Below are 21264 nucleotides of genomic sequence, written 5' to 3'. Positions count from 1 at the left end.
GAAAGCTGACCAAAAAAAGTCACAATGATATCTGGTAGAATTTAAACTGTTTGGTCATGGAATTTTTTCTATTATGTAACCAATCCCACTTTAGTTTGACCTAATCTATTACCCAGACATAGTTTAGTGAAGATTTGCCATCAATGATGGTATCAAATGACCACATATCTGGGGCTCATGACACTTGGCTCCATATCACAACATAACTTAAACTTCTTGATTTTGAGTTCATAATTCAGCATTCTGAAGCTAGAGAGAAATCCATCTCTGAGTCTCATTCATCTGACACCCATCGGTGCCAAGCATAGTATACTACTGATAATAGATCTTTGACAAATGATTGCTGACTCAATGAAGAAATCTCCAAGTTTTCCACAGAAGAAATAGAGACTGTGTCTTGCAGCACATGTGGGATGTTGTAAAATGTATAGAACTTATTTATATAAGGTATGTACCAGTTATTATTGTTTTCTCTTTCTTTCTCAAAGAGTACCATGGCATCAGACAGGTGATGCCATAACATGAAAGTAAAATGATATTAAGTGAGGAAAGACTGTGCAAAGTCACCAGCCTCACTTTCTCCTCTGAAGTCAGTGGCAAGATATAGATCAGGATGACGGATCTATACAGTGAAAGACCTTGGCCCTTTTAAACTATGGTCCTTAATAGGTCTCAGTTTGGCTGAAACAATACCCAATCAGTGATTATGGCTAGGTAAGAAATGATGGAGAGAATGCCTTCTTTTACCTAGCCGTGTGTGTGTGTGTGTGTGTGTGTGTGTGTGTGTGTGTGTGTGTGTGTATAAAACTATAGCTAAAGGAAATCTTCAACATAAAGAAGATCCAACTCACTTCCAGTTGATCAATGATGGACAGAGGTAGATACACCCAGAGAAGAAACACTGGGAGGGGAATGTAAATTGTTAGCACTACAATCTGTCTGCCCAGGTTGCATGTACCTTCGGATTCTAATGTTTATTATGCAACAAGAAAATGATATTCACACACATGTATTGTACTTAGACTATATTGTAACACATGTAAAATGTATGGTATTGCCTGTCGTCGGGGGGAGGGAATAGAGGGAGGGGGGGTAATTTGGAAAAATGAATACAAAGGATAATATTATAAAATATATATATATATATAATAAAAAAAAACTATAGCTAAAATTAAAAGATAATAAGAAACATGGGGGAACATTTTAAGACAAAATTTCTTTGGACAAGTCACTTAACCCTGTCTGTCTTTGTTTCCTCATCTTTACAATGGACTGGAGAAGAAAATGGAAAACTATTCCATTATCTTTGCCAAGAAAACCCAAATAAAGTCATGAAGACAGAAACATAACTGAAAATGATTGAACAACAGTCAATTTATAGATGTAATAACTCTGTTATCAATAGGCTTATTTTAAATGATTTTCATTCAGGTACTTTTTAGATCAGGAAAAATAATCTTTGAATTTTTCCTTACACACGACCTTCCATCTCACTCACAAATTGGTGCTTTTGTATAAGCTCTCCTGAATGCCTAGAATACTTTACTTTCCCCACCTCTACCTCTTAGAATCTCTTCAAAGCTTCACTCAAATGCCACTTCTTCCCATATGAGGTCTTTCCTGAGTCCCCACGTTGTAGTTTCCTTCCCTTCTCCAAAATTGTCTTTGGTTTATCTTATACATCTTTGTATAAATCTATACTTAATACATATACATTGAGAATGTGAGCTTGATTGGAGGAAAAACTGGTTTTGACCTTATTTCCCCACTATAAGGGATAGTGTTTGATATATAGTGTCGGCTTAATAATTATTTGATGATTGATTGAATTATATTTGCAACATACCTTCATCAAAAGCCTTTCATTTATTAAATGAAGAATGAATGAAGATATGTAAGAAAAAATATTTCAGTGGAGTAATATGGGATCAAAATGGCAGAACTAGAGGAAAGTTGGAGGATCACAGTCATTGTATTGATGGAAAAATTAGAATTTAGAAAAGAGAAATAATTTGCTTTGGGTCACAGTGATATAGTCAGATTGAGAATACAGGAAACCTATTGCTGGGACCTTTCCACTATATCAACATACTTCTTCCCTGAAGAAAAGTATCATAGAGATCATAGAGTATGGGCAATTTAGAGATTCATTTTCTTTTTTTTTTTAATTTTTTATTTTATTTTATAATTATAACATTTTTTGACAGTACATATGCATGGGTAATTTTTTTTACAACATTATCCCTTGCACTTACTTCTATTCATATTTTTTCCCTTCCTCCCCCAAACCCCTCCCCCAGATGGCAAGCAGTCTTATATATGTTATATATTCTAGATACAATATATGTGTGTAGAACCGAATTTTTTGTTGCACAGGAAGAATTGGATTCAGAAGGTAAAAATAACAGTTTACATTCATTTCCCAGTGTTCCTTTTCTGGATATAGCTGGTTCTGTCCATCATTGAGATTCATTTTCTGAAGTTCCTTTAAATTCTGGCCACATTGATCCAAACTTTTTTCTTCTGATTTCCCAGGTGATGGTGTGGATCTATGGAGGGGGGCTGCTACTGAATAGTGCTTCAAACTATGATGGAGTGGCCCTCTCAGCCCTTGAGAAAGTGGTGGTGGTGACCATTCAGTACCGCCTGGGAATCCTTGGGTTCTTTATGTAAGATCTGCAGGGCAGAAATTCAAATGACACCTGATAAGAAATGGGAGTCTGCCACTGGAGCTACAGTTCTGCCCTTGGTATTCTTCTTCTCTCAAATCCTGATTCTTACAGAAACTGATTTTTCAAAAGCATGAATATAGTGCATTCATCTTGAAAGGGAATATTTCTATTTCTTGCATTTACCTTCTTAGAACCTATTATATATGTAGCCCTATTGTATTGCTTCAATAATGTAATTTTCATGAGGACATAGGGCTTATGGTAAGCCTTTTGTACTGTGAGCATATAATTATTGCCAATATCACTGCAATCCTGCCATGTGTAGTCAGGGTTATTAGTTGATATCTGTCCAATCAAAGATGGATTGAAGATACTTTACGTATTTTCTCTATCCATATGTATGCATTGATCCCCTCTCATGCAAACCATACAATTTAGTTTGACAAACATTTATCAAAAATGCTCGAACTGTTCATGATTCAGAATGGGGTGGGGGCAAAAGCTAGGCATGGCAATAATCTTGCTTTCAAGTAGCTCACAGTCTAAAGGGAGAAAGGCTAAGTTACTTATATAAACAAGGGAGAGTAAGGCAAATATAGAGGGAAGGTATGAACAATTGGTGCAAGGAAATTCCCTTTTCATCTAATAGGGAAAAATGCCCAGGGAAGGCATGGAAGAGGCAGCACCTATTCTGAGCCTTAAAGGAAAAGAGAGTTGGAGAAAAGTTTAAGGGGAGGGAAGAGACAAATTACTGGCATGGGGCATGTGTGAAACATGATAAGCCAAGATGAGAAAGTGAGGTATAGTAAAATCAAATTAGACTGAATCAGAGAGTATGTGAAGGGGAATAATTTGAGAAAAGTCTAGCCAGGTAGGCTGGAATCAACTGATTTAGAATCTTGAATGCCAGGGTCAGGAGTTAATTTGTTAGGGAAAAAGGAGTCACTAAATTATTTTTTTGTAGAAGAAAGGAAAACATTAGGAGTATCATTAGAAAGATTAAACCTGCACTGATGTGGGAGGTGGATGAGAGAGAAGATAGACTAGATTAAGAACATTTTTGCACTTCACAAAATATCCTATGTAAAAAATAATTGAATACTTTTTTTTAAACTCAATGCTAGTGGAGTACAAGGTCTGACATTTTTGACTAAGAAAGAAAGGCTTTGGAGAGACTTAAATAAACTGATGCTGAGTGAAGTGCTTAGGACCAGGAGATCATTGTATATTTCAACAACAATACTATACGATAATCAATTATGATGGATGTGGCCATTTTCTTTTTTTTATTAATTTTATAATCATAATATTTTTGACACTACATATGCATGGACAATTTTTTACAACATTATCCCTTGCACTCCCTTCTGTTCTGAATTTTCCCCTCCTTCCCTCCACCCCCTCCCCTAGATTGCAGGCATTCCCATACATATTAAATATGTTGTAATATATCCTAGATACAATATATGTGTGCAGAACTGAATTTTTGTTGTTATTGTTGTTGCTGTGTCAGAAGAATTGGATTCAGAAGGTAAAAATAACCTGGGAAGAAAAACAAAAATGCAAACAGTTTATACTCATTTCCCAGTGTTCCTTCTCTGGGTATAACTGATTCTGTCCATCATTGATCAATTGGAACTGAATTAGATCATCTTTTTGTTGAAGATATCCACTTCCATCAGAATACATCCTCATACAGTATTGTTGTTGAAGTGTATAATGATCTCCTGGTTCTGCTCATTTCACTCAGCATCAGTTCATGTAAGTCTCACCAAGCCTCTCTGTATTCATCCTGCTTGTCATTTTTTATGGAACAATAATATTCCATAACATATACCATAGTTTACCCAACCATTCTCCAATTGATGGGCATCCCTTCATTTTTTAGTTTCTAGCCACTACAAAAAAAGCTACCACAAACATTTTGGCATGTACAGATCATTTTCCCTTCTTTAGTATTTCTTTGGGATATAAATCCAGAAGTATTACTGATGGATCAAAGGGTATGCACAGTTTGATAACTTTTTGGGCATAATTCCAGATTGCTGTCCAGAATAGTTGGATTCTTTCACAATTCCACCAACAATACATCAGTGTCCCAGTTTTCCCACATCCCCTCCAACATTAGCATTATCTTTTCCTGTCATCTTAGCCAATCTGACAGAGTTGTCTTAATTTGCATTTCTCTGATCAATAGTGCTTTGGAACACTCTTTCATATGAGTGGAAATAGTTTCAATTTCATCATCTGAAAATTGTTCATATTCTTTGATCATTTATCAATTGGAAAATGACTTGATTTCTTATAAATTAGAGTCAGTTCTCTATATATTTTGGAAATAAGGCCTTTATCAGAACCTTTAACTGTAAAAAATATTTTCCCAATTTATTACTTCCCTTCTAATCTTTTTGCATTAGTTTTGTTTGTACAAAAGCTTTTTAATTTGATGTAATCAAAATTTTCTATTTTGTGATCAATAATGATCTCTAGTTCTTCTTTGGTCACAAATTCCTTCCTCCTCTGCAAGTCTGAGAGTTAAACTATCCTTTGTTCCTTTAATTTAACTATGATTTCGTTCTTTATACCTAACTCATGGACCCATTATCTTAATATGTGGTGTTAAATGTGGCTCCATGCCTAGTTTCTGCCATACTAATTTCCAGTTTTCCCAGCAGTTTTTGTCAAAAATGAATTCTTATCCCCAAAGTTAGGATCTTTGTATTTGTCAAAGACTAGATTGCTGTATTTATTCACTATCTTGTCCTGTGAACCTACCCTATTCCACTGATCAACTAGTCTATTTCTTAACCAATACCAAATGGTTTTGGTGACTGCTGCTTTATAATAGAGTTTTAGATCAGGTACAGCTAGACCATCTTCATTTGATTTTTTTTTTTTCATTAATTCCCTTGAAATTCTCGACCTTGTATTCTTTCATATGCATTTTGTTGTTATTTTTTCTAGGTCATTAAAATATTTCCTTGGGAGTCTGATTGGTATACCACTAAATAAATAGATTAGTTTATGAAGTATTGTCATCTTTATTATGTTCGCCCCCCCTCTCCATCCAAGAGCACTTAATATTTTTCCAATTATTTAAATCTGACTTTATTTTTGTGGCAAGTGTTTTGTAATTTTGCCCATATAATTCCTGACTTTCCTTTGGTAGATAGATTCCCAAATATTTTATACTCTTGACAGTTATTTTGAATGGAATTTCTCTTTGTATCACTTGCTGATGGATTTTGTTGGTAATGTATAAAAATGCTGAGAATTTATATGGATTTATTTTTTATCCTGCAACTTTGCTAAAGTTGTGAATTATCTTTAATAGCTTTTTAGCAGAATCTTTTGGGATTCTCTAAGTATACCATCATATCATGTGCAAAGAGTGATAGTTTGGTTTCCTCATTATCTACTCTAATTCACGGGCTAATTGTACACTATTTCAAAGTCTGATTCTTTTTGTACAGCAAAACAACTGTTTGGACATGTATACATATATTGTATTTAATTTATACTTTAACATATTTAATATGTATTGGTCAACCTGCCATCTGTGGGAGGGGGAAGGAGGGGAAAAATTAAAACAAAAGTTTTGGCAATTGTCATATACCCATACATATATCTAGTAAATAAAACTATTTAAAAAAAAAGATGAAAGAAAGGCTTTAATTATATGCTGAAATGTGTTTTCTTTCCTATATGGTCCAGCCCAGCTAAATTTTCATAGGCTAATAAACAGATTGTTGGCCAGCTGGTGAGCTATAGTTCAGAGGGCTTAACATCCATGTTTATGGAAAAAATACCGACACCTTTGGAAGTCATGGCTCTTTTCAAATGTGGCTCCACAGAGTATCATATATCTAGTATTTGAGCTGTTCTAACAAAATCTACTCCAAATTCAATATTGGAAAAGGAATTGCCATAGAAAGTGAAATTTATTTGTATTTCAAACTATTTTTGCATTCAGATATGAACATTCATTTGCTTCTGTGTTTCTTCAGGTGTAAAGTGAGGAGGTTAAACTAATGAGCTTTGAGGCTTTTTCTGATTAAATCCTTGAAGTTAGTGTCAAGAAATGAGAGATAATGCAGTAAAAAGGAAGATCTGATCACTGCTCTCATCATACTTACATACAATGTAAAAAGGAGGACATTTATATATAATTGACATAAAAATAACAATATTGAAAACTGAACTGGTTTTATTCAGAGATAAGAAGTCTCCTTATCATTATTCCCAGTTTCCCCATGTAACTAGCTATTTTGGATAGTAATGCCAATATTTTTAATGTTTTATTTGTTATCAAAATTGTCTTTTACCTACCTTTAGGTAAGTGCTATTAAATAAGTTGTGCATGATCACATAGTTAAGTATCAAATGCCATATTTGAAATAAAATTTCTCCTGTAAGTCAATTTTCATTCTACTGCACTACCTCTCATTTCTTGACACTAGCTTTTGTTAGAAGATTCACCTTTTGATAACCATTCCCCTTTTTTCCATCCATCCATCCATCCATCCATCCATCCATTCATCAAACACGTATCTCTCCATTCTTCTATCTCCTCTCCTCTCCTTTGCAGCACTGGAGATGAACATGCTTTGGAAAACTGAGGTTGCTTGGACCAAGTGGCAGCACTCCAATGGGTCCAAAAGAATATTGCCAATTTTGGAGGAGACCCAAGCTTGGTGACCATCTTCGGTGAAGCATCGGGAGGTTTTAGTGCTTCAGCACTGGTGAGATTTCAGAATCTTGAGTTAAAGAGTTGTGCCAGTGTTTTGAAGGTCAGGGTGGGAACACTAGAAACTCAGAGATTTCTGGTATAATAAGAGACTTATTCTTCCATCAATATACAATGACCAAATGGTTCAAAACAGTCTGTTTTTTTATGTACTGGATAGTAGAATGTTAATGACTCAAATATAGAATTGGCCATGCCCTAAGACCAATTTTAGACAGCTACTGATAAAGAATGTTTACTTTTTCAAATGATGTTCTTTTATAATAACAATAGTAATAACTTATATTTACATAGCATTTTAAAACAATTTTCCTCACAGACACTATATATAAAGTAGGTCATGTATGATTATTGTTCTTATTTTGAAAATGAAAAACCTGTAACTCCAATAAATATAGTAGCTCTATTCTCAGTGTCATGGATTATACGATCTGAGATTCAAACCCATATGTCTAGGTTTTAAATCCAGTGTCCTTTAACATGTACACTAAGAAATTCAGAGTATCATGAACATCTATATCATTTCCCCTTAAGATTATTCAAATAAATTTTATGAAGCTACCATATTCTTGACTACATTTTACTTGACACCCCCAAGGTATAGAACTAGGACTTGACCTAAAAGGAGTCACATAATTCTTTCTGTCAGAAAGTGACTAATTTCATAGAATTTCTAGTGTTCTCGCAGTAGAATTTCATTGCATTAAAGTTTGTCCTCTACTTTGTTCCCTACTAAAGTTTATTCCCCAATTTCTGTTGAAAGCGTAGGTAGCATATTAAATCTGAAACTTCCATATGATTATATTTATCACATGTTTCTCTAAGAAGATATTTTGATAAGGAGAAAAAAGTACTGAGAAACTTAGATTTTGGAAGAAAATAAAAAGAATGGAAGTCAATGAATGAAGAGAAAAGGCATAAACAGAATGCCTAAAACTCCAAGGGGAAAAAAAAATGACTACAAAATTTAGCCCAGGATTTGTTATAAACCAGTCTGCTACATATTTCTTATTCAAGTAACTCATTCTTTCTTATATTAATAGCTTCAATTTTTAGAATTTTTCATTGAGAATCTAATTTCCAGATTTATAAATCAACATTAGAAATATCACTTCTAGGCCCTAAGAAGAAAAATCAATCTTAAATTCATTTATTATATATGTATTTCCTGATATATACTTTGACCCATATAACCAGGCTCTTAATTCACTAAAGAGCCATTTTTGGCATCTTGGACAAATAACATGAAACAAAAAACATAAAACATTAAATAATATTTTAAGACAAACTAGAGAAGGGAAATCCCTGAGAACAAAAACTCTGTGAAAAGAAAGCTTCTAGTACACTTATGTCTTTATGTTACACCTGTTTATTAAATTCAGCCTATGTACAAGACCTTGTGCTAAGCTCTGGGATGTAAAGTCTCTGACTTCAAGAAGTTTCTGTTGTACTGGAGAGAAACAAAATGAATACAGATTACTCAGAGTCACTGCTGGGAATGTTTCCACTCTATTAAGTAGAGAACATGGAGAAGCTAAATTAGAGCATGGCAGCCAAAGGAGGAAGTGTGCCCTCTGCTGGCTTCTTCTTTTAACTATTTTTAGTTAGATTGTAGGCAGAGTCCACTCATAAGAATTCTTGATGAGAAAAAAAAAAGTGAATCAGTAGTTGTTCTGTAACTTCAAGATTTTTAGAACTCTCTCAGGGTAGAGATACCCTCAAGGCCTCGTAGGTGGTGAGTGTCAAGGGAAGAATTTGAATCCAGGTTTCTAAACTGCAGGGCTGACCTTACATGTATCAGGGCTGCTTAAAACTTTTTCTACTGATGACCCCTTTTGGCCTGACACAGTTTTGAGTGTCCCTGGATATATAGGCTTTAAAAATACGTATACTAAACATATAACTGATAATAAATCATAATTTTGTGACTCTCCCATTCAATTGCACTATCTTATATGAGGTTGCAACTCACAGTTAAAGGATCTTTTCCATATGCTACACCAGACCCTATTTTTCTATTTTATTTTATTGTTTAGGTAATTTGAGTTAAGTGATTTGCCTAGAGTCACACAGGTAGTATTAAGTGTTTGAGGTCAAATTTGAACTCAGGTTCTTCAGATACGAGGCTTGATGCTCTGTCCACTGTACTATCTTAGTTGCCCCTCTCTATATTTATTTTATATTATTTTATTTTATTTTTACTTTTTAGTAGCTTTTTTATTTTTCAATAAATGCAAAGAGAGTTTTCAACATTCACTATTGCAAAACACTGTGTTTCAAATTTTTCTCCCTCCTTCCCTACGTCCCTCTTCTTTTGGACAGCAAGTGATCTAATATAGATTAAACATGTGCAATTCTTCTAAACATATTTCCACATTGATCATGGTATGCAAGAAAAATCAGATCAAAAAGGAAAAAAATGAGAAAGAAAAAAACAAGCAAGCCAACACAACAAAAATTGAAAAAAGGTAAAAATTCTCTATTGTGATCCATTTTCATTTCCCATAGTTCTCTCTCTGGATGTGGATAGCTCACTCCCCCAGAAGACTATTGGAACTGGCCTGAATCACCTCATTGTTGAAAAGACCCAAGTCCATCATAGTTGATCATCACATAATCTTCTTATTGTTGTGTACAATGTTCTCTTGGTTATGATCACTTCATTATCATAAGTTCATATATGAAAACAGCTTGCTGATTGTTTCTTATACAACAATAATATTCAATTACATTCATATACCATAACTTATTCAGCCATTCCCCAACATTATCTAACTTATTCCCAATTTCCCAAGGTATCCACTTAGTTTCCTGTTCCTCGCCATTACAAAAAGGGCTGATGCAAACATTTTTGCACATGTAGGTCCTTTTCCCTTTTTTGTGACCTCTTTGGTATACAGACCCAGTAAGAGTTTGTCTCTATTTTACCTAATTATTTTAGGCACTAACTGCTATATTCAGAATTTTTTTTTTAAATTCTAGTAAAGGAAGACAGGTTTGTCAGCATTTCAAAGCCCAGAGTAAAGAAAATCATGATTATTCTACCATTGTAACAGTTTTGCATTTGAATAATAATTTCATTCCCTACTTTTGCTCTTAGGTTCTGTCTCCTTTGACCAAGGATCTCTTCCAACGAGTCATTTTGCAGAGTGAAGTTGTCCTTCAAAAAACTCTCTTCAGACATAACATCAAACCACTTACTGAGGTAGGATCCTTATATTATATTCCATTTCAAAAAATTTGACCGGATTCATACATTTTAAATGGCCAAAGCAGGAAGTGACATAAAAAGTCATCTAGTTTAATTATTTCATTTTACTTAAGAATGGTGGCCCTGAGTGGATTGAAAGCAAGGATTGAACACTAGTTTTCTGACTTCAAATTCATCAATTTTTCTCTATACCATGTTGTCACAAATTCAGGTCCAAGGTGGTTTGGGTATAATTATTTTACCTGATGGACAATAGGAAAAATGTCTCATATTTTGTTATAGAAAATTGCAGCTGTGGTTGGATGTGAAACAACTACATCTGACACTCTGATTCAATGTATGAGACAGAAGACAGAGGATGAGATCCTGCACATAACAGAAGAGTTGGTAGGTGATCTTAGAGTCCTTAATTTTTGCCACTTTAACAACTTTGTATATGGGCACTTCAGCCTCTCAAGTTCCTCCATGCAGCCTGGCAGGTTTCCCATGAACAATTTGCTCTAATTTCTAGAATGATAAATAGTCATAATTTTTCATTTTTTTTTTTTGCGGACCACAGATACATTGTTGGGAGCAAATGGCATGATTGGTAAGAAAACCATGAAAGAATTCCCCTTTTATACTGCAACAATCAACGCATCTGGATTCTTTCTATTTTTGGATTGTGTTTTTGCTGAGGATTCAAAGAACTATGTGTAGTTTCAGTTTTCACAAAAGTCCCTCCAACCAGCCCTAGTTGAGTTGTTAATTGCCTAAATCATTATTTGGGAAATGGATTTTGGGGTTTAATTTTTTGATGTCCATATGTGTGAGTATAACTTTAAGTTCCTTCCTGTTCAAATCAAGTACCTTGGAGAATCTATTCTTTTAAAGAGGTCTAAGACATGGGGACTGGGCCCTCTGTATTCTGGAGCTATAGAGAACCAGATATGCTTAGACCTTCCTTGAACAGAAGGCTATTTAGCATATGATCTCTTTGCCTTCTCAGTGTAGTCCACCTGACCCTGGACTAACATTGCATTTATACATGAGGGGCAAATGTAGCCTTGGAAAGGCCATTTGAATCCACTCAAGCCCTTCCAAAATTGGAATGGTAAATCAGACAAATAAAGACAAAGTAATTTGTTGGAACTAAATTGATTTGTATATTCACTATAATTCTCTGCTTCAGTACCAGTCTATCAGCAATGGCTAAGGAATCTTGGGAGAATCTCAAAATTGTAATATATAGAGAACAAGAGCCAGGTCCTTTTGGCATAAATACAATAATATAACTCTTCCTGCATGAATTTCAGCAACATTGGTGTAGTTTGCTCCAAATACAATCCTTATTTTAGGCTTAAAATGGAGGCCAAGTAGTATAGGGTGGTGATGGATTATGAAACATTAGACTTATCAACAAATTGAGAAAAAAAAGTGCCACTACTAATTTTGAGATAGTTTATCTCAGCCGTATTTTCTTCCAAAGGCCTTTGAAAAATGAGGAGTAATTAAATCGGGGAAGCACTTGAGGTGAGGGCTCCAAGGGTAATTTCATAGACACCTGGTTACTTCTTTTGTGACCCTTATTACTTGATTTGCTAAGAAGTATGGGAGACCAGATGCCCTGTGTTCTTCTCTGAGACTTTCTGAAACCAATATGAGAATGAACTTGACTGTGAGCTTGATGAGCTCTTTTTGGGAAACTTTTTTGTCCATTTTTTTTTTCCTTCACAGAAATTATACCACTTGGAGTTCACAGGAGATCCCACGAAGGTATATTATCTTTCTTATTTTGATTTTACCTCTTGGCTCCTTTAAGTTACTCAATGAAACAATTAATGAATATTCATGAAGCACCTACTATGTATGAGGCAGTGTCAAGTGGTAGAATTCTTGCTACTATGTTCTGGTTAACTATAGAAAAGGTAGCCATCTCTAAATGAAATCATTCAACGTCATAACCCCCATTATATTCTTAGGACACAATGAACCATAACAGAAATTTCCTTTTCAAGAGTGTTACTAACCTTTTCAGTTTCAGAGTAGCTTTTAGACCAAGGATTCTGTGTGTGTGTGTGTGTGTGTGTGTGTGTGTGTGTGTGTCCTTTTGTTTTATTCAAAGGGATTTTGATTCTTTAAAATTATAAAATAAAATATACAATTATAGAAGAAATCAATCATGTTGAAAAATAATTATGAAATTTTTAAAAATATAACTTCAGTTCACAAATATCAGTTTAAGAAATGCTTATAAGGCTTTATATAACTTTCCCCTACCATCCTAAAACCTCTTTGAAAAGAATTCTGTATGGGCAGCTAGGTGCTGCAGTGGATAAAGCACCAGCTCTGAAGCCAGGAAGACTTGAGTTCAAATCTGGCCTTAAATACTTAACACTTCCTAGCTGTGTGACCCTGAGCAAGTCCCCTAACCCCAATTGCCTCAGCTTAAAAAAAGAAAAAAAGAATAGTTTTGTAGATAAGGATGTGAGAAGTAAACCTTTTTATTACTGTCAGAAAATTTGAAGTAAAAATACCACAAAATTATAGAATAATAAACCATTTTAGGTGAATCAATGATTCTTTACAGTAGTCTCAGATATATAACCAAAGCTCCAGGTAATTCAAGATTTTTTTTACCAATCTCTACACTCCTAGTAAAACTCTATGGAAACAGCTTTAATTTCAATGGGAGATTTTTGATCTGGACTAATTATTAAGTGGAAAATATATGAAGTAGACTGATCATTTGACACTTCAAGTCTTGTTCACTCATTTCAGGAGTAATCTATCTACCTTTCTCATCAGCTTTGCTATAAAGTTAGTAGGTTAGAATATGTAGAAGTTACTGAAACCTCAAGCTTTTTGAAAGATATTTAACTAAAATTCCATCTATTACAAGAAATGCTCTTGAATTAATGCTCTTGAATTAAGCAGAAAAGATATTATGATAAATTCTCTCCAATCCTACTGTCTTCATGGATGACCTTGTGAATCTTTCCAGTTCCTTGTCCCATGACTGTATTTAAACTCTGGTTTGTGTATGATGTAAATATTTTCTTTCTTCTTTCAGCCATGCTATTCCATTGATAGTCTATCTCTGTAGTTTGGTTTGCATTCATGGTAGTATGCTATAGAGGAAAGCTTCTTGGATTAGAAATTACACTATGACTCTAGACGTTGCTCTTCTGTTTTCAGAGTCTCAATTATATTTAGAAAAGAATGAGATGTAGAATGTTGTTTTGTTTGTCTTTTGTTCTAGAAAAGAACCATGGAATCAGGAAGATGATACCATGATATCCAAGTGATTTGGGTTTAAGATACAAGAGGTGGTGCAAAGTCATGAGTCCCCCTTTTCTCCTCTGGAGCCATTTGTGTCCAGTGGCAAGATTTTAAAAATTTAAACATTAAAAAGGCCAAGACCTTTCTCTCCATCCAGACTTTCTTACTTTATAGATAACCAAAAAAGTTCCTCAGGAAGAGGGACTATTTCGATCGAATCTGCAATCCATCTATCACTGTCATATAATTATAGAGATATCCATAGAATAGAATGTTTGTTGAATAAGAAGGTTCAATTAAGTGATTCCCAGGCCCAACTAATTCTGTCTGTGATCCAACATTTCCCTTGAAACTCAGTTTTCTTATTTGTATAATTTGTACAATAGTCATTTCACTTCCTACCCAATGAGAATGTCAGAACCAAATGAGAAAATGGATGTCTATCTGAATTATAAATGAGAAACTGCTGCTTTTCTACCCTGAACAATTTTATTGAGATTTATGAAATCATAGAATTTAAACATGGAAAGGACAAGTGATCATCTAACCACTTCTTGAGGATCTTTACTAAAAGGTAAATCACTACCACCTAAGGAAGTCCAGTCCAATTTTTGTTATTGTTGCTGTTCAGTTTTTTTCTGTAGTATTCAACTCTTTGTGACCACTTTTGGGGATTTTCTTGGCAAAAATATTGGAGTGGTATGTGATTTCTTTCTCTAGACCATTATATAGATGAGGAAATTGAGGCAAATAGGGTTAAGTGACTTGTCCAGAGTCACATAGTCAGTGTGAGTATAGTGAGTGAGTACAGATTTGATGTCAGGTTTTCCTGTTTCCCAGTCTAGTGCTCTAACTACTGTGCCATCTCTCTGCACATTTTACAGTTTTGGACAGATTTTAATTAAGAAGTTTTTCCTGACATAAAGCCTAAATGAGTTCTTTGCAACTTCTGTTCATTGCTTCTGATTTTATCTTCATGCACAATTTCCAAACCTCTTCTATCTGACAATCATTCACATTCTTGAACATGGATGACATCTTGCCCTTTCCCCTCCCATCTTATGTTTCGTAGTATTTTCAAAAAAATATTTATGACATGCATTTTAATGCCTTCACAATTTTTGTCTCAGTGCCCTTTAATTCACCAATATTCTTTGTAATTTAAGATATACCTAGATGAGTAAAACACTTAGTATGGTATCTAGTGAAGGGAAAGTAAATTGGGACTATTATCTTCTTATTCCTTCAGTCATCTCTTAATGCAAACGAAGATTATATAATTTTTTTCTTTTATTGTCCTCTACATTCTGCTACTGACTCATATTGGCTTTGTAAAAAGTCTCCAGATTTTTCTTTCAGACAAATTGCTAACTACTTCTTCCCTATATTGTATTTATGGAATTTATTTTTGAATTCAAGTGTATGATATAACATTTATTCCCACTAGATTTGACTTCCTCAGATTCACCCCAATGCTCTTTTAAGATATTTTTTAATCCTAACTCTCATTCAGCTTATTAGCTTGCCCTTTTAACTTTGGGGAATGTGTAAATTTGATATTCATATATGTTCTCATCAAAAATCAATGATAAAAAGCTTAAATAGCATATAGCCAATTATTGGAGCAGGTTTCCAGACTGTTTCCAGTAATTGTTTGCAGGGACTCAGACTCTCTCAATGCCATTCTTCACTACCAAAGACCTGAGAATTTTATTCAGCTCCCATCAGTAATATGTTCCTACATTTCTGACTATGCAACAATTTTTTTGATGCTCTAATCTACTGAACTGAAATAATTTTCAATAAAGCCAAATTGATTCATAAGTAATCAATTCATTGTTGAGATAAAAACAATGCCTACAAGTGTCTTTCTATTTCAGTCACCCACAGTATAATTTTACCCTTTCCCCTCCTGACCTTAACAGAGGATAAGGAGACTATGTCTCTCCTCTATCAACTATAGAGGAAGGACATACAAATGAATTTATTTTTGTTTGAGGGGGGAATACAGCTATAGTACTAATTTTTTTCTTTCAGGATGATGTGTTCATACCTATAGTTGTGGATGGAGTATTTTGGCCCAAAAGTCCTGAAGAACTCTTGGCTGAAAAGCAATTTGCTGACATTCAGGTCATGATGGGAATCACCAATGATGAATTTGGCTGTATTTTACCAACTGTAAGAGCACTGTGTTTCTCCTGGAATTTTGTGTTCATCTCTTTTTCTCTCTAGGACCAGAAATTCCCCATTGATTAATCTGAGAAAAGGCTTCATTCAATATGCTGGATGCTCCTCTACTGCTGATTCTGAGCGAACAACCTATACTTCTGTTTCCTAACACAAGGCATCATTTCTAAGGATTTACTTTAGGCAATTGTTAAATTGTTGTCTGGGTGAAGTTTGTGTCTAGCTCTTTCCCACTCAAAGAATCTTAGTACATTGGAGCTATAAGGCACAGAGTCCAAATCTCTCATATCATAGATGGAAAAAAAAAAAAAAAAAAACAAAAAACAAAAAAACTAAGGCCCATAAAATGGAAGAGATTGCTTTGGGTTGATACACTGTGTTAATGTCAAGATAAGGATTAGAGTCCAGTTTTTTTTTTTTTTTCCGAATTTTGTGTTGTGCCTCATGATCCATAAAATATATAACATCCTGGTTCTCACTTGAGATTCCTTCCTATTAAAATTGAAAAGGTTTTGCATGAAGTCCTGGGCTTGATCCTTTCTGTCTTCTTCAATGTGGAAACAATATAATATTGCTGGAAAAGCAGTAAGCTGCAGATATGAATTCTAATTCTGATTCTGTTACTAGTTTGCATGGGACCTTCTGTAAATCACTTGATGCCTTTCTTTGAATTATAGCTTCCTTATCTGTGAAATGAATTGGTTGGACTGGATCAAGGAGCTATTTAACTCTTAAATCCCATGATGAATTAAGTTACTTGAATACAAATAGTAATTATTCTTGTGTAAATGGTTCAAAGTTGCCTCTGTCAGTGGCATCTATATTCTAAAAGTTAACATCATAATAAACTAGGGAAATATGGTTCTAGTATCAGTTAAGCTCCCTTCAGACTTCTTTACTTTGTCAGTAGTAGCTAGAAACTTCTCATTGATCAACCTTCTGGGCACTGTGAGATTCCCTATTCTGTCTTTTCAAAAGAAATGAGAAAATGCTTTACTTGTCTTTTTACTTAAGTGGTTTTCTGGAATATTTAGAGAACTATGTTAATTTATTAAACTAACTTTACTATCCTACTCATCAGAGAACTTTCCTTCCAATTTGAAAATAAAATCATCTTCCTCATTAGTGTTACATAATTTATTTTATTTTACATCAATGCTTTTTGTAAAACTTGGTTCTTTTTTTTTTTTCAGGCATTCGGATATCCTCTGTCAGAGAATGGATTGGACCAAGAAACAGCATCAACACTGTTATGAGATTCATATCCACTTGTTGTAAGGAATTTTAGAGATTTAAAATATAAGATTTGGGAGGCAAGTTAAAGCATAGATAGCCAAAGTTAGATAAAAAAGCTTAGAACACTGAATATTAAAACTCAAGAGAACCCAATGCTCATCTTGCTCAAAGCCTTCATTTGGGAATGGGGAAAGCTGTGGCACAGAGAAGGGATGCAGTTTCTCAAAGGTCACACATACCCAATCTATTGCAATTTCCATAGAGTTATTATTCTTTCCATTTCAGGGCAGACCCCAAGTACTCAAAGAACAAAGTAATTTAAATGGTCTCTTTGTGTTAGAAAACAGAAACCTTTGAGTTTTGTTTTGTATTTTTAAAGCAAAATTTGACAACTAAATATTCTAGATCATAAGTGTCACAAAACAAAATGTAAGCAATAATATTCAAAAACTAAATTGATTACCCCTACAGATTGTTCAGGGTACAGAAAAAAGTGGTATGACCTGTACAGTAAAATCAATGAGAGAATATATGTATTCAATTCATTATGTCTTCTCTAACTGATACCCCACTCATTTTGGAAGTAATTTTGCCCACTTTGGAAGCAGTGGAGTAACATATTGTTTATACCTGCTTTAGGCACTTATCCAAATATACTTTATGTCATACTTTTTTTGTTATTGTTTTAGCTCTCTCTTTTAGGTGGGCAAGATTGGGGTAGAACTTGACTTGTAATTTTATTGAAAATTTCTCATAAGAAAAATTATTTCGCTAATTCTGATTGTCAACTTCTTAGCTACTTATAGTTTTAGAGAAGAGTCTTTATAATAAAAACATAAGAAACTTATCCAGTATCACATAGTATGTTTCCAGAAACAAAATTAACCCCAAGTCAACTCCCTCTCTACTATGTCATGCCATAAGAAATCTGTCTTTGTCATCTCTGTTTTCTGCTAATTATCTAGCACAGGAACCAAACACAAAATAGTAGACATTAAAATAGGCATTTTACTTCTAATGTCAATAACGTATTTCACAAAAACAAGATTTTAGAAGAGACTATATTTTAAGTTAAAAATAGAAAATGTTATAAACAGATTATTTACTTGAATAATTTATAGCAGGATTTCATAATATTATGGTGAGACTTTTTATAATGTATTCACAGGGTTGTGTAAGATATAAATTGGAGTAACTTTAAGTAAGACATCACATCTATTGAAAGATGAAATGAAGTATGGGTAGAAATGAATGAATGTGACTATTTTTTCACTCCTTGCTTCATTGACTATTTTAGGAGATCCCTCAAAACCTTGTACCTGTGATAACTCAGGAGTATATTGGAGTGACAGATGATCCTGTCGAAAAGAAAAGGCTTTTTCTGGACATGCTAGGAGACTTGACAATTGGAATCCCAACTGTGATTTTGGCTCGGAATTTTCAGGGGTAAATTTCTGAGGACTATGAGATGGGGAGATGGTGATACAGCATGGTATATCCCTTACAACTTTTAGTCAAAGATATTAGCTTACTCCATAGCTTCTTGGGACAGACCCTACCCAGATGCTTTGTAGACACTTGCCTATATAAGGAAAATATTTCTGGAATTTGAAGACCTGAATTCCAATTCTCAATTGAATATTTCCTTGATGGAAAGGACATGAAGTTTCTTATTTTGACTGTGATATGCTCCATTTAGATTAGGGGCATTGGTCATCTAGGGAGGAGCAGCACTTTGGAGAGTACCCCAAACTTAATTGTGATTGCTAAATATTGACTATATGATATATAGTTATTCCTTCCATATTGAAATGTTCTCATCCTAGTTTCAATATGACAGGGATTGGCAAAAGAAAATAGATGGAAAATTTGAGGGGAGTTTTGTAGAAGCCGCAGATGACACACAGTTGGCAGCAGAAGACAGAAGTTTAGAAACTCAGAAATGTAGAAAATATAATCTTATTATTGTATAATATCAATCTATATTTTATAAGGTACTATGAACCCCAAATAAAATAAAAAGAAGAAATTTAGACTTTTCTATTACAAAGGGAGAGCAACAATTTTTATGTGGATTTTCTAAATTGCAGCAGCATCATGTTCCTAACTCCCATGATATCAAAGGGATAATGGTATAAGATTTTATAACTAGTAGGACTCATCTAATTGAGTCCTTTTTTTTTTTTTAACATTTTAAGAAGCTGAGAGCTAAGGAGAAGACTACATAACCTTTCCAACATTATACCTATGTGTAAAAAACTAGATCAGCTTCCCTTATCAAACTGGCTAGATGACTATGTTTGTATGATACCAATGGGATTTTAATAGGATATAAAAGTCTGAACAAGATGAGTTCTATGTTCATAGTGAAATCTAAACTTTTATATGAGTAAGGCAGGACTCTGGTTCTTAATGAACATCTCTGGGCTAAATAACAACTTTTGACATAACTTCCTTTATTCATTGTGGGCCATTATAATTCATGCTTCCGTTGACACCTTCAGTTGTATCATATCCCCTAGATTTAGGCTTTTCAATCACTTAAAATGATTAAATATGATAGAGAACAAGCCTTTTATTATTTAAATTTCCCAAAGAGAGTCAGAAGTTCTAAATCTGATAAAACATTCTAGAATTTTTCTCTACTTTCTTTTCTTTCAGATTCAGGTGTACCTACCTACCTATATGAATTTCAGCATGAGGCCAGTATTTGGGGAAATATAAAACCAGCAACAGTCAAGGCAGACCATGGGGATGATCTCTTTTTTATGTTCGGTTCTCCATTTTTAAAAGGTAATAGATCTTTATTTTCTACATAAACCTTATAAAATGTTACCTAATCTCCTTTTCTAAAAAAAATAACTATTAGTCCTTATGTGCATTTAATCCCTTTACATAACCAAAGTACCTTCCTATCTCTTATCTCATTTCGTATTTACAACACCCCTGTGAAGTAGAAAGGGTGATTTATAATTTCAAATTATAGATGAGAAAATGAAGGTCAGAGAGTGAACTGGCTTGTTAGAACTGGAACTTGAACAAACATCTTTGATTCTTCACCAAAAGTCTTTAAGCAGAGACTAGACCACCACTTGTTAGGAATGGAGACAGCATTAAGGTTCTGGGAAGGTTGAATTAGAAGAGATCTGAAGTCCCTTCTGGATCCGAGATTCTCTGATTTTGAGCAGTGTCACACGTATTCAAGACAACTCTTTCCCAGGAGTCTGATTTCCTTTAATTATTGCCATATCTTAGAAAATACTCATAATGAGGGTAGGAGAACAGAGTCTCCTTCAAAGTAAGAGTGCCCATTAGTGCACTTGAAGTTCAGTCTATGGCCAGGTGGCTTTGAAATGGACAGACGCAAGATAGACAGCTCTGACCAGATTATTAAATTTAAAGCTTCTTTTATTAGCTGGCCAACGACTGACCCCACTAGACAGGCTAGTCGAGATCAGCCCCATACCTTTAGTGAGGTACACTTTTAAGCCCTTTGCCACATCCTGGTATAGCCTTGTGGTTACACATTTTGGGAATCTCTGACACAGTTTCTTGTTAACAATGGGGAAGTGTCTGGATGGGAGTGAGTATGCAACAGAGTCTTTTTTGCAATGTAGACACCTACTTCTCGGAAATTCTAGTGTCTCATGAACCAGGGGATGGGGCCCAGTCTGAACATAACACTTCCTTAATTTAGTTTAAGCAACATTTTTCTATAAGCCAGAGGCCCCTTGTGGGGGACCAGTATTTTGTCTATTTCACTCCCCCATTTTTGTGGTCAGACTTGTGACTCATCAGAGGCCACAGGGGAACAGGTCATCTGCAGGGTAAATAACTTGATGGCCTGTATACGGTCTTGGACATAGGTGACAAGGCACTTAATAACACAGGGGCCTATGAGGAGAAGGAGCAGGAATAGAAGGACAGGCCCCGCAATTCCCCAGAGGAAA

The 21264-nt window shown here is 34.5% G+C and overlaps 1 protein-coding gene across 1 annotated transcript in view; it reads left to right on the top strand.

Moving 5' to 3' along the window:
- Positions 1 to 17334, top strand: part of LOC141552939 (carboxylesterase 1D-like) — an 87569-nt gene extending 70235 nt beyond the window's left edge. Inside the window, 7 exon segments of the mRNA XM_074284843.1 lie at positions 2536 to 2669; positions 7261 to 7414; positions 10520 to 10624; positions 10913 to 11017; positions 12347 to 12385; positions 15929 to 16069; positions 17272 to 17334. Coding sequence (XP_074140944.1) covers positions 2536 to 2669; positions 7261 to 7414; positions 10520 to 10624; positions 10913 to 11017; positions 12347 to 12385; positions 15929 to 16069; positions 17272 to 17334 — 741 coding nt within the window.
- The last annotated feature ends 3930 nt before the right edge of the window (positions 17335 to 21264 follow it).

Source organism: Sminthopsis crassicaudata, chromosome 2, assembly GCF_048593235.1.
Source record: "Sminthopsis crassicaudata isolate SCR6 chromosome 2, ASM4859323v1, whole genome shotgun sequence".
NCBI classification, from domain to species: Eukaryota; Metazoa; Chordata; class Mammalia; order Dasyuromorphia; family Dasyuridae; genus Sminthopsis; species Sminthopsis crassicaudata.
Note: the sequence above shows the minus strand (reverse complement) of the source record. Positions and strands in the feature narration are given on the sequence as shown.